Source organism: Chrysochloris asiatica, unplaced genomic scaffold (genome assembly GCF_000296735.1).
Source record: "Chrysochloris asiatica unplaced genomic scaffold, ChrAsi1.0 scaffold00056, whole genome shotgun sequence".
NCBI classification, from domain to species: domain Eukaryota; kingdom Metazoa; phylum Chordata; class Mammalia; order Afrosoricida; family Chrysochloridae; genus Chrysochloris; species Chrysochloris asiatica.
The window spans coordinates 295,287-308,459 of record NW_006408574.1 but is presented as its reverse complement, the minus strand read 5'-3'; the positions used below and the strand labels follow the sequence as shown (position 1 = coordinate 308,459).

General features: G+C 48.1%; 1 protein-coding gene across 1 annotated transcript in view; it reads left to right on the top strand.

Annotated features, from left to right (window-relative positions):
* Positions 1-13,173, top strand: part of CACNA1B (calcium channel, voltage-dependent, N type, alpha 1B subunit) — a 245,382-nt gene that overhangs the window by 44,676 nt on the left and 187,533 nt on the right. Inside the window, 3 exon segments of the mRNA XM_006863647.1 lie at positions 848-939; positions 2,240-2,392; positions 4,196-4,386. Of these exon segments, the coding sequence (XP_006863709.1) occupies positions 848-939; positions 2,240-2,392; positions 4,196-4,386 (436 nt within the window).

Genomic DNA, 13,173 nt, shown 5'->3' with positions numbered 1-13,173 from the left:
TCTGTCTCCTGGGTTTAGGAAGTTCTCAGTGCAAGGACACTGGGTCCAAAGGTTAGGGTTCACTTCCTGCTCATTGTCTTGGTGGAAATGAGGTTCCCCTTTTCACCTCTGGGATAGGTCATTTGAAGCCTAGTGGGATGGCAGAACTGACCAGTCCCCTCCTTAGGGCTCCCTACTCCAGTTTGCATGGTTCCACCAGCTGTGCACAGCTTAGATGTAGTAGCAGTGGATTATTAAATCCTCTTGGGGTGCCACAAGCACACCTAGTTATTTGGTGGGAGTTGCAACACCATGGTGAGTGAGGAAGGCCATATAAAAAACTATTGTCATGCAAGATGGGATGCATTAATGTCTGTTTTTATGGCTTGGGAACTGAGGAGGATGTTTGTTTGAGTTCTCTGCACCCTTTGCTCTCCCTTCCCAGCCTCACATTTCCCTTCTCCAACTTAGACAAGGTGTAGAAGGGTGCTTACCCCATCACGTCTTAGGAAGCAGTGTGGAGTACAATTGCCTTTAGTTTAGGTTCATAGATCAGGTGTGGGCTTCATGGGAGGTCAAACTCACAGCTTGGCCAGGGACCAAGTGCTGTCTCAGAAGCAGTGCCTTTGGGTGGCCGTGGTTTGGAGGGTGACTATGCAGGTAAGATGTATTGGGTGTGAATTTTGTTTCCTGCCTCTGCTCTGAAAGCCCCATCTCCGTGCCAGCTCTGTGCTTGGGCAGGGGGATAGTGGGGCCCACAGGCATGACACTTTGCTGCTTTGAGGAGAAGACACGTGGTGGTAGGAGTGGGGTCTCTTCCTGATTCAGTGCTGAAGGCCTGACTTCCCTCCTCTCCTGTTCCTGCCAGGATCCTGGCCACGGCTGGCACTGACTTCGACCTGCGGACGCTGCGGGCTGTGCGTGTGTTAAGGCCCTTGAAGCTTGTGTCTGGGATTCCGAGTGAGTCCAGCAAAGGCAGTTAGTCCAGCCCACCAGAATACTAACCCTCCGTGCATCCACACACTCACCCCTAAGTAGTGGACCCTTTGGCCTTGGTGGACTTGGAGCTTGCCGCTCTTGATCCCAGGAGATTAGGTGGGACAAGGGGAAGAGCAGTCCTTTTCCTTTCGAGCTCATTTCCCACACGGCCCAGAGGTGACTTTGTTATTTTGCCCTGACTTGGCTTCCCAAGGTGGATGTTTTTCTCCTCCTTTTACTCTTTGCTGTGCTTCAGTTCTTGATCCTTACTCTGGGGTAAAAGAACAAATGAGGGATGTACCAAGATGGAGGGAGGGAGCAGGAGGCCTGAGAAAACGTCCAGATGGCTGCTGGTTTTAGCTCAGGACCAGTAGAGCTGCTGGGAGAAGGGTCTTTCTGCCTCACTTTCTCCAAGAAGTTGGATCCCCAGGTACTCTGGCTTTGCTCCCAGAATATCCTGTTCTTCCATCCCAGGATCCAGGATCCCTTACCCACCACCTCAGCATCCCCAGCTCTTCCCCTTCACAATACCCTGCTTTTCCCTCTCAGGACCCCTAAGCACCCTCTGAGTCCCCTGTTCTTTCTCCTCAGGATTCCCTGTTCTTCTACCCCTCAGCAACCTTGATTCTTCCCTCTCAGGACCCCTGACCAGCCCCCTCAGAGTCACCTGCTCTTCCTTCTCAGAATTCCTGATCAATCCCCCACTCAAAATCCCCTGCTCTCCCCCTAATCCGCTGCTCTTTCCTCTCAAGACTCCTGGCCATACCCCTCAGGATCCCCTGTTCCTCCCCCTCAGGATCCCCTGTTCCTCCCCCTCAGAATCCCTTGCTCTTCCCTCGCAGGACCCCTGACCATCCTCCTCAGAATCCCCTACTCTTGCTTCCCAGGATCCCCAGCTCTTCCCTCTTAGGATCCCCTGCTCTTCTCTCCTGAGAGTTCCTGCTCTTGCCGCACTCTGAGCCCTTCCTGGTCGGTCCCCAGCCCACAGTCCCCTCTGGACTTCATGCTTGGACAACTACACCTTGCTCTTCCCATACTAAGACACTGCAGAACCAGCCTCCCCTGGACCTGAGCTTGGCTACCCAAGGACTCTCAGCTCTGTCCACATTATCTGCACCCCAGATTCTATGCTCAGCACCTACTCTCTCCCCACTGGAGGGCTTCTTTAGCTCCTCCTTGCCCCCTAAGGTCTCACCCCTGCCCCAGGCCCTGCTGATCTGCCCACCCTCCCTCTCTGCCACCCTTCTGCTTGCTGACCACCGTCCTGCCCACTCTGGCCCAGGTTTGCAGGTGGTGCTCAAGTCCATCATGAAGGCCATGGTCCCGCTCCTGCAGATCGGGTTGCTTCTCTTCTTCGCTATCCTCATGTTCGCCATCATTGGACTCGAGTTCTACATGGGCAAATTCCACAAGGCCTGTTTCCCCAACAGCACAGGTAGGCATAGCTGCCCCTCGGGCTCGGGCCACTACACACTCAGGCACCTGACAGTCCAGTGGGGGACACAGGCAAAGTGCCCCAACAAACAGGGCTACTAAACAAACATAAATAAAGTTCAGATGGTGGCAAGTTCTAGGAATGCTACCAAAAGGGTGTTTGAAATAGAGACTCAGGGTCTGCTTTAGACAAGGGCAGGGCATCACTGGACAGAGGTCTGAAGGGAGGAGAGGGGGGGCTCAGTGCCAAGAGGAACAGCAGGACAAGGGACAGTCACGTGAGACTCGCAGTCCTGTCCTGGGAGGACTGGGGGACAGCCTCTGGCTTTGCAGACTGATCTGTAAAGAGATGCAAAAATGGAAGCCAGGGGTCACTCCTAGAGTGTGTCAGTCCAGGGGGAGGTGGTGGGGGCCGGGATGGGGTGGTCCAGGTGGGTAGACGGGGCCCAGTTCTGGCTAGACTTCGTAGGCAAAGTCAGCAGGGTTTCTAGAGGGATTTACGAGTGTGTGGATGGAGTAGAAGAGAAACTGGAGCGTTAAGGATAACCCTAAGATGATGGGGTTAAACCACAAACAAATTAAAGGGGAAAAAATCCAGAGGACCAACTTGAAATCATTCATGAGTTAAAAAAGCAAACAAACGAAGAAACAGCTCTTATCATAAAACTGAAAATGAAAGGGAACTTAACTTCCCTAACACTTCTGTAAACGACGTAATTGTAAGACTTGAGGAGTTTCCCGTAAAAGTCGAGAACAAAGCAGGGGCCTATAGGTCACTTCTACCCCGATATCCCGTAGAGTGGTCACAGCCCGCCTAGTGAGACAGAAAAGGAGAAGAATCGTTTTCAGAGTTGAGAAGGAGAAAGCAAACTGGTTATTCACAGAAGCATGAGCCCTGATAGACTAGTGGATGCTGAGTGGGCTGCTAACTGCAAGATGAGCAGTTCTAATCTACCAGTCGTTCCGCAGGAGAAAGATGAGACTTTCTGCTTCTGTGAGGATTTACGTCCTCGGACACTCTATGGGTTGCTATGGGTCGGAAGCGACTCCACCACTATTCACAAAAACTGTACTTGTCTACAATTAGAAAACTATGACTTCACAGTTTTCTTTACAAGCTTCTTATTTGGAGTGCAAGAAACACGTTGTCAGTTATGCCCTGTGAGCCTGGGAATATTAGCTTTCTACCCTAGAAATTCCTCAAAATTTCTTCTATGTAAATAAGAAAGCTTTCTGTGTATTATAAAAGGATTGCTTTCCAACTGGTTTTTCTGCCCTTTGGATGAGGTTTTGGGAGCAAGGTGCGGCTGGCCACCTTGGTCCTGGTATTTCCCACCCCGTGTGGAAGCTGGGGCCCTATTCCCGGCTCCTGCTGCATCTTCTCTGAGCTGTGTGGGTGATAAGCACCTAGACTGCCCAGCAGCCAAGTCCAGCTTGAGGCTGGGCCGAGGCCATCTCAAGTGGGTGCTGGGTACTCTGAGGAAAACCAGACTGGCAGGTAGGTGGTGAGAGGGGAGAACTCGGAGCCACAATGGCAGGGAGAGCTTGTTCTGAAGAGAAAAGCATCCTGAACATGTTTGAATGAAGATGGACAGCTTCCAGCAGAGAGAGAGGTTTTCCCACTGTTCCTGGGAGGTGCAGGGACATGTTCTAGGCAGGAGAGAGCCAGAGCAGGCCCAGGAGGGATGGTGGGAGGTCACAGGAGTTTCCCTGGGTGCCCAGCTCCTGCCAGCCTACAGAAAGCCTGGCGTGGGCTGAGGAGAGCGCCTATATTCAGGTCTGGGCTTGGTTCTCCTCCTCACAGATCCGGATCCTGTGGGAGACTTCCCCTGTGGCAAGGAGGCCCCGGCCCGACTGTGTGAGGGGGACACGGAGTGCCGGGAATACTGGCCGGGGCCCAACTTTGGCATCACCAACTTTGACAACATCCTGTTTGCTGTCCTGACGGTGTTCCAGTGTATCACCATGGAAGGATGGACTGACATCCTTTACAATGTAAGTAGCGTGAGGCCCCAGCCTGCCCTTCATCCTGCAATCGAACCATGATTGGGCCTCTCTCGTGGAGTCCTGCTTCTTGCCATCGAGTACCTTGGCCTCGGGGTGCTCTTCCTGGCAACTGCAAGCCCCCCACCCCTGTCTTTCACCTCCAGCCCTTAACCTCTGGGGCAGAGGGCTAGGGGATGGAGAACTGGAAATTGTCCTAGAGACAGTGACACCACAGAGCAGACATGTGTATGACTAGCTGGCTCCTCTGTAGCCTGTATATGGCCATTCATTGAGTTCTCGCAAGAAGCCCTTGTAGAGATAATGAAACAGACACAGAGCTCTTTGGCCTAAGGTTGGTGGGTGGCACGCTGCTAGCCACTGGCCATGCTGCCCCGGCGTGCGGTCCAGGCTGCTGAGTGCTGTTGTTCCCAAGGTGCTTGGAGTGGACAGGCATGGAGCAGCAGGTAGTGTAGGCTGCCCCAAGCTGCAGACGTCTCCTCGCACGAGCATCTCTGTGGCTGTGCCTTGTTGGTCCCCCCCGTCTTACTGGGAAGCTCGCCGTGATGAACTTGCATAGGAGATCCTTGGGGAGGTGCCTGTTGGCCCATTTCCCATCTGGGGAGGGGACACCATTATGGCCTCCTGAGCAGACTCAGCCACTCTTTGTTTCATGAATCCCTCAGTGCTGCCTTCCACCACCCAGTGTCCAGGGACCCTCAGGGAATGAGGACAACTAAGTGAGTGTCCTGGGCTTTGGGAGGTGGAAGAAGGTGTGCACATAAGCATGGTTTCAGGAAAGTGGCTTCTGGGTGGCCAGGGTGTGCTTGGGTGCTAATGTTGGCATCTTAAGGGTGCCAGGTCCCCAGAGAGGGAGGGCTTGGGGGCCCAGTTCTCAATGAGTGATGGTGGCATGAAGGTGGGTGGGAGGGCAGGGAAGACAGGGCCTCTGCCCTGCACCTTCCCTTTAGATTCGTGAATCCCAGGTAGACCAACGGCTCAATGAATGCTGGGGAGCTGAGCCGCCCTACAGGCCAGCAGCAGATGAGTTAAGAAGCAGCTGGCTCAGGGTCCGTTGAACCAGAATCCTTCCTCGGAGTGGGAGTCGTGTCTGGTGACAGGCTTTGTCTGATGGAGAGAATAGAGATTGGGGACAAAGGCGGGGATGAGGAGCTTGGCTGCTCTCTCTCCCCACAGCTGATCAAGGAACAATTTTCACAAAGATGGACCCTAAAAATAGCTTCAAGCTGGCCACGTTCTTGCCAGCCCCACCCGAATGCAGCTGCCTGACCAGGTCTGCACAGCCCTCAGGGCCCACGGGGTTGGTCAAAGCCACAGGAGACGCTGGCCACCCTGCCTGTGTCTGTGCCTCTCGGTCGGTGTAGAAGGACCCCACCCAGGGGTGGCACAGAGATCTCATTCAATACCGACCTGCCTAGGACCCATGTGGACAAAGCTGTCCTGTAGATGGACCCAGGCAATAGTGAACAGGTTGTTGTTTTGTGTGTTGAATCATCTCCAACTTAGAGCCCTCCTGAGTACAAGAGAACACAATGTTGCCCATCCTGCGTCCCCCACGAGCCTTACTCTGTTTGAGTTCATGTTGAAGCCACTACGTCAGTCCGCCTTGTTGAGAGTCTCCCTGTTTTTCACGGACACGCTACACTCTGTCCAGTGTAATGTCCTTCTCCGGTGATGGGGGTCCCTCCTGATTTCTGGCAGTCCACAGTGTATTCATACTCTTTCCCAACAGCACAGTTCAAACGTGCTACTTCTTCGCTCTTCCATTTTTGTCGTCCAGCTTTCACATGCATATGATGCGAATGAAAGGACCGTAGTTCTTAAAGTGAGCAGACGAAACCCAAACCCGCTGCCAGAGAGTCGGTTCTGGCTCACACTGACCCTGTAGGACAGGGTAGACCTGCCTTTTTGGATTTCCAAGATTGTAAGTCTTTACAGGAGCAGATAACCTCATCTTTCTCTCCTGTGGCATGGCTGCAGGGTTTGAACTGTTGATAGCAGCTCAGTGTGTAACCCACTATGCCACCGGAGCTTCTTGGGAGTGAGCAGAGGCATGGAGAAATAAGGGCCCCCACAAAAAGTAAAGTAAATGGAGCCAGGTGGGGCCTCTGGAGCGTCTCTTGGTGGTGCCACACCAGGAAGAACGTGCCTGTCTCCTACTCTCTTCCCTGTACTGTGTGACACTGTTGAGGTCAGACTAGTTAGCTGATATAGGAGGAAAATGTCAGGTGTGGAGAAGAAAAGAGGGGTCATATCTTCTCTAGTGTAAGTAGCCAGCTGCAGGGGCCAGCCCCGGCGCAGAGACAAGGCCAGTGTCAGATGTGTTAGAGGTTTTGATTGGCAGCTGGGAGTGGACACTTGGAATGATTGGATTGAGATGCTGTTTGTAACTTAGAGTGATTGTTTTACTCTGTTAGCCAGGAGGCATCAGAAAAGCCCTAGGATTGGTCCTCATTTGCATCCGGGGGCATGGGAAGGATTGCCCCCACTGACCATGTTTACAGAGCTAGTGGGAGGTGAAGATAATGCTGATTTGTGATTCTTGTTTTCCGACTCAGCACCCCTAATGCCACAGAATGAAAGTGCTGCCCTCACAGTTGTGTGTGAACCTGTTGTTGCTACTACTGTGTGAATCCATGGTGTTGCTGAGAGGGCTTGTCTTTTTCGATGACCGTCTACTTTACCAGAATGTTCTTTTCCAGGGACCGGTCCCTCCTGATACCATGTCAGAATATACGGGGCAGAGTCTCACTATCCTTGCGTTCTGGCTGTATTTCCTGAAAGACAGATTTGTTTTGAACATATGCTACCTCTTGAAATGGTCGAATGGTTATGATTGATGTTGGTAAGTGCCGTTGAGTCTGTTCTGACTCATAGCGACCCTATGTGAGGTTTCCGAGGAGCAGTTCAGTGCTTATCCTATAGCAGCACAGCATTTGTTTTATGATTCTGCATATGCTTACTGTGCTAATGAAGATCGAGAAGATACTGTTCAGCTGCATCAATACAAAGGCTACATTTTGAGGTTAGAGCAGATGAGGCTTGCTTATAGATTGGATGTGTAATGTGAGAGAAAGAAGACTCAAAATGATGCTGGATTTTCCACCGAGAAGTGGAAAATTGGGTGCAAGGCATTTGCTTAGGTGTGTTTCACTGTGGGGAGGAGGTGGCACTTAGGAATCCTGTTTTGGCCCTGTATGCTTTCCTCCAAGTGGAGATGTTGATTCTGTATTGGCTGTCTGAGCAGGAAGTTCAGAGGAACAGCAGGGCTGAAGGTGGTCGTTTGAAGTTTAAACTTGTGGGAGAGGCGGACTCACCTAGGGAATGGATGTGCATGCAGAAGACAAAGCCACATGCATAAAGGCAGTTGAACATAGCTTGACTTGGGTCTAGCATACCTTGGTCTTCCAAGTGACATCTTTGCTTTTTTTTTTTAAATTAACATTTTAAAGAGGTTTGTCCAATAATATAGATAGTGTGTGATTTCTTGACTGCTACTTTTATGGGTGTTGATTGTGGGTCCAAATAAAGTGAAATCCTTGACAACTTCAATCTTTTCTCAGTTTATTAAGATGTTGTTTATTGTTTCAGCTGAGAGGACTTTGGTTTTCTTTATCGTGTGATGTAATCTTACTGAAGGTTGTAGTCTTTGTTCTTCATCAGTAAGTTCTACAATTCCTCTGTACATTCAGCAAACAAAGCTGTGGCATGTCATTATTGTAGGTTATCGACTCTTTCTCCAACCTGATGGCGCATTCTTGTTTATATAACCCAGCTACTCAGATGATTTGTTCAGCACACAGATTGAATAAGTAAAATGAAGGAATATAGTCCTGGGGTGGCGCTGTGGGTTAATGCATCAGACTGCAGATTTCTTTGAACTGCAAGGTCAGTGGTTCAAGCTCACCAACTGCTCCTTGGAAACCCTATGCAGGGTCACTATGGGTCGGAATTGACTCGATGGTACTTAACAACAACAACAACAACACACCTTTTTTCTGTTTTAAACCATGCAGTATTCCCTTGTTCCATTTGAATAACTGCTTTTTAGTCTATGTACAAGTTCCTAATGAGCACAATGAAGTATTCTGGAGTTCCCGTTGTTTGCAACGTTATTCGTAATTTGTTAGGCTACACATAGTTGAGTGCCTTTTCATAGTCAATAAAACATAGGCAGACCTCTTTATGATCTCTTCTGTTTTCAGCCAGGATCCGTCTGACATCAGCAATGATACCCCTCGTTCCGTATCCTCTTCTGAATTTGACTTGAATTTCTAGTACTTGATGTACAGCTGCCACCATTTTTGACTGATCTAAAGCCACGTTTTACTTCTATGTTGCATTAGTGCTTGCATGTGGCTGTTGGAGTGAAGTGCCTTGGAGTTGGTTCTGTCTCATAGCGAGTCTATATAGGGTTTCCAAAGAGCAGCTGGTGGGTTTGAACTGTTGACCTTGTGGTTAGCAGTCCAGTGCTTATCCTACAGTGCCACAAGATATTGATGGATAACTTTTGCATTCTATTGGAGATCACCTTTGCTTGGCCACGTAGTTGTCTTCCAAGTTTCTTGGCAAAGGCAATGAGCACCTCCATCACTGCATCCATTTGTTGAAACAGCTCAATTGGTATCCTGTCCAGTTTCCTGGAGGCTTGTTTGGTGGGGTTTTTTTTGCCAGTACCTTCAGGGCGGCCTGAACTTCTTCCTTCGGCACCGCTCTTTCTTGATCCTATGCTACCTCCCAAAGTGGTTGGATGGCAGCCATTTCTTTTTGGTTCAGTCACTGTGTTCTTCCATCTTTTTTGATGTTTCCTGTGTCATTCAATATATTGCCCACTAAAAACAACAACAGCAAAACACGAAAAACAAGCCCACTGCCTTCAAGTTGGTTCTGACTCATAGCGACCCTGCATAGGGTTTCTGAGAGTATAAATGTGTCTGGGGCAGACAGCCTCATCTGTCTACTGTGGAGCCACTGGTGGGCTTGAATCATCAATCTTGTACTTAGCAGCCCAGTGTTCAATTGTCGAATCCTTCAACATTGTAACTCGAGGCTTGAATTTTTCTTCGGTTATTTCAGTTTGAAAACTACTGAGTGTATTCTTCCCTTTGGATTTTCTAGTTGTAGGTCTTTGTACCTTTCACTATGTACTTGACATTATCTTCTCAGGACACCCTTTGAAATAATCTGTTCAGCTCTTTGACTTCGTCATTTCTTCCATTAGCTTTTTAAAAAACGTTTTATTGTGAATTATGTGAAACTTACATGAGAGAACATTAGCTTTACATTCATCCTATCGTATATAGTTTCATTGCCATGATTACAATCCCCTCCATGCATCATCAACCAGCCAAAGACTACACCCTGCAAACCTGCCCCTCGGTTGTCAGCCCACAGTTCCTCTAGAGTCCCCACCCACTCCATGTCTCTGCGTCAGCGTCTCTGCCTCCATCTCTAGCATCACTGTTTCTCTGGGTAGGGTCCCGCACTCCACTCTTCTCCCTTGAATGGGCCCAGGGATCTCTGCTCCTAGACTGCAAAGTTAACCACTTCCCTCCTTTAGCTTACAAAATGTCTACCTTTACATTTCCAACCCTCACAGTCAGTCCTGATAACAATTATTCACTGTTGTACCACAAGAGTCCTATCCCCATCTCCTTTCATCAGCCCAATCCAGACAGATTGGATACTACTCAGTGGAGATTCTACCTTCCTCCGCACTCTGTGGATCTAGGCTCCCTCTTGAAAGTTGGTAAGCCAGTCACTTCTTGCCCCTATTTTGGGTAGCCAGTGTCCGAGTTGCCCATCCCTGTCTACTCTGTGTATGGAGGGGGTGGGAATGATCCTCGCTGTAAAGATTTGTTTCCTCTTTTGAGCTACTGCATCCATAGGTGTAGGTCAAGTTCATCAAATTGTATCAGATTACTCTTTTTTTTTCCTCTTCTTTCTTCTTCTAGTTGAGCTCTGATCATCCAGTCATTGAAGCCAGGACAAGTGGGTATTATCTGCAAGTGTGGGTGTTCTTGTGCATATCCCCTTGCTTCTTATCAGCTGGATGCTGCATGCTCCACTCTAGTCCTCTGAAGCCATGTCACTGTCTCTGGGCCCAGGAGTGCCCAGGTCTTGCCATACTGCTGGCCAACCAGGTGTCCACCCAGGTTCACAGGAGTTTATTGAATGTGGTAGGACTTAGCTCACAGCTTCTTCGCTGTTTTTCCCTCACTTCCCCTTATCGGTGACCACATGCCTGCTCATGTATTACCCTTGAGTCATAGTCTTGAAAGGGGGTTTGCCCTGAGGGGACCTGACCACTTGCCTTGATGTCTCCTGAGCGAGCAACTTGATTGTTCTTACAGTAGTCAGTTGGACTGCTGTTTATTGTTTTATATTTTTTCCTGTTGGTCTTTCTTTCAAGAAGTATCTTCTGTTCTTCTAGGCACTCCAGGCTGGTCTGCTTGTCTTTTCAAGTGGAGATTTCCCACCTCAGAAGATTCTGGATGGGGTTCAGGATTCCACCATGGTCTTATGTAATGCAGAGGTTCCTCAGGGAGCCTCCTTCACTGGGCAAGTTGTAGCACTATTTTAGGTATTCCAATCAGTTATAAGCTATGGCGATATTTCTGGTGATTCCTTTCTCCTACCTTCTAGTGTCTATTTTACAATGGTATAAGGGAAACCAAGATTCAAAAGACAGCCAAGCATCTTAGCATTATTTCCCCCTTTTACCCATTCAAACCATGCCTCAATCCCTGTATCCCAGAGCCTTGTTGTTTCAAGGTTGTGCATGCATCATTATTTACCTCTGTCTCACTTAGGCCTTGCAAACCTGCCTAATTGTTCTCCCATCTGCTTTGTTCTTCCATTCCCCTTTCCTTTCTTGTGTATTGGCCCCCTCCCCAGCACCCAAACTGTCCTGTGTCTATTCCTTACCCTGTGCTCCACCTTTCCCTCCCTCCCCTTACCCCACCCCTCACTTCCTGGTAACCGGCAAAGAGTTCCTCCCCTCCTTTTTGTATGGGTCTTTTACAATAGTGGTCCTATGCAGTATTTCTCCTTTTGTGACTGACTGACTAATTTCACTCAACATAATGTCCTCAAGGTTCATCCATGTTATATGATGGCTTACAGCTTCCTTGTTGTTCTTCAAGGTAGCATAGTATTCCATTGCGTGTATGTACCACAGTTTGTTTATCCATTCTTCAACTGATGGGCACTTAGGCTGTCTCCATCTTTTTGCTATTGTAAATAGTGCTGCTATGAACATTGGTGTGCATAAATCTACTCGTGTTATGGCTCATATTTCTGGTGGGTAAATACCAAGCAGAGGAATTGCTGGATCATAAAGTATTTCTATTTCTAGCCTTCTGAGGCAGCGTCATATTGCTTTCCAGAGTGGTTGGACCATTTTGCTATCCCACAGCAATGCAGGAGCATCCCTGTCTCTCCGTATCTTTGCCAGCATTTATTGTCCTCTACTTTTTTGATCTTTGCTGTTATTGCTGGTGTGAGATTGATACCTCATTGTTGTTTTGATTTGCATCTCTCCATGGGAGAAAGATGAGGCTTTGTACTCCCATAAAGATTTACACCCTTGGAAACCCTGTACAGGGTCGCTATGGGTTGAAACTGACTTGATGGCACTTAACAACAACAACAAAGGAGCCCTGGTAGCATAGTGGTTATGAGTTGGGCTGCCAACCTCAAGGTCAGCAGTTCAAAACTACCAGCGGTTCTGCGGAAGAAAGATGAGGCGTTCTGCTCCCATAAAGACTTACAGCCTCAGAAACTGCTATGAGTCGGAACCGACTCCATGGTACTTAACAACAACAACAACAATGGCTAGTGATCGTGAACATTTCCTCATATGTTTGTTGGCTGCCTGGATCTCCTCCTTGGTGAAGTCTCTGTTTATGTCCTGTGTCCATTTTTCAATTGGGTTATTTGTCTTTTTCTTGTAGAAGTGTTGTAGTTTCCTATATATTTTAGTAACTAGTCTCTTGTCTGATGTGTCATTGTAAAAGATCTTTTCCTGTTCTGTGGGTTCCCTTTTTACTCTTTTGGTGAAGTCTTTTGATGCATGTAAGTTTTTCATTTTAAGTATGTCTCAATCATCTATTTTGTCTATTTTTGTTTCTGTAGTTTTGAAAATGTTGGTAATCTGTGTATGCCCTGAATTAGAGCCCTCACATTTGTCCCTATTTTTTCATTGATGGCCTTCATAATTCTCAGATTCATGTTAGGTCTTTAATCCAAACTGAGTTGGTTTTTGTATAAGGTGTGAGGTAAAGGTCTTGTTTCAATCTTTTCCATATCGCTTTCCAGTTCTGCCAGCACCATCTGTTGAAGAGACTATCACCTCCCCATGCCATATATTTAGGCACTTCTTTGAAAACCAGTTGGCTGTATGTGGATGGTTAATTTCTGGATTCTCAATTCTCTTCCATTGATCAATGTATCTTTCATTGTACCAGTACCAAGCTGTATTGACCACTGTAGCCGTGCAGTAAATTTTGAAATCAGGGAGTGAGAAGTTTCCAACCTCATTCTTCTTCTTAAGCAGTGCTTTGCTTATCCTGGGTCTCTTTCCTTTCCAGATAAAGTTTGTAATTGTTTTTTCCATTTCGTTGAAGTATGTCATCGGAATCTGGATTCTGTCCATTTGCTTTTTTTTTTTTTTTTTTTTTTCTTAAATGATTTATTGTGAATTATGTGACAGTTTACATGGGAGAACATTAGTTTTACATTCATTCTATCGTATATTGTCTCATTGCCATGGTTACA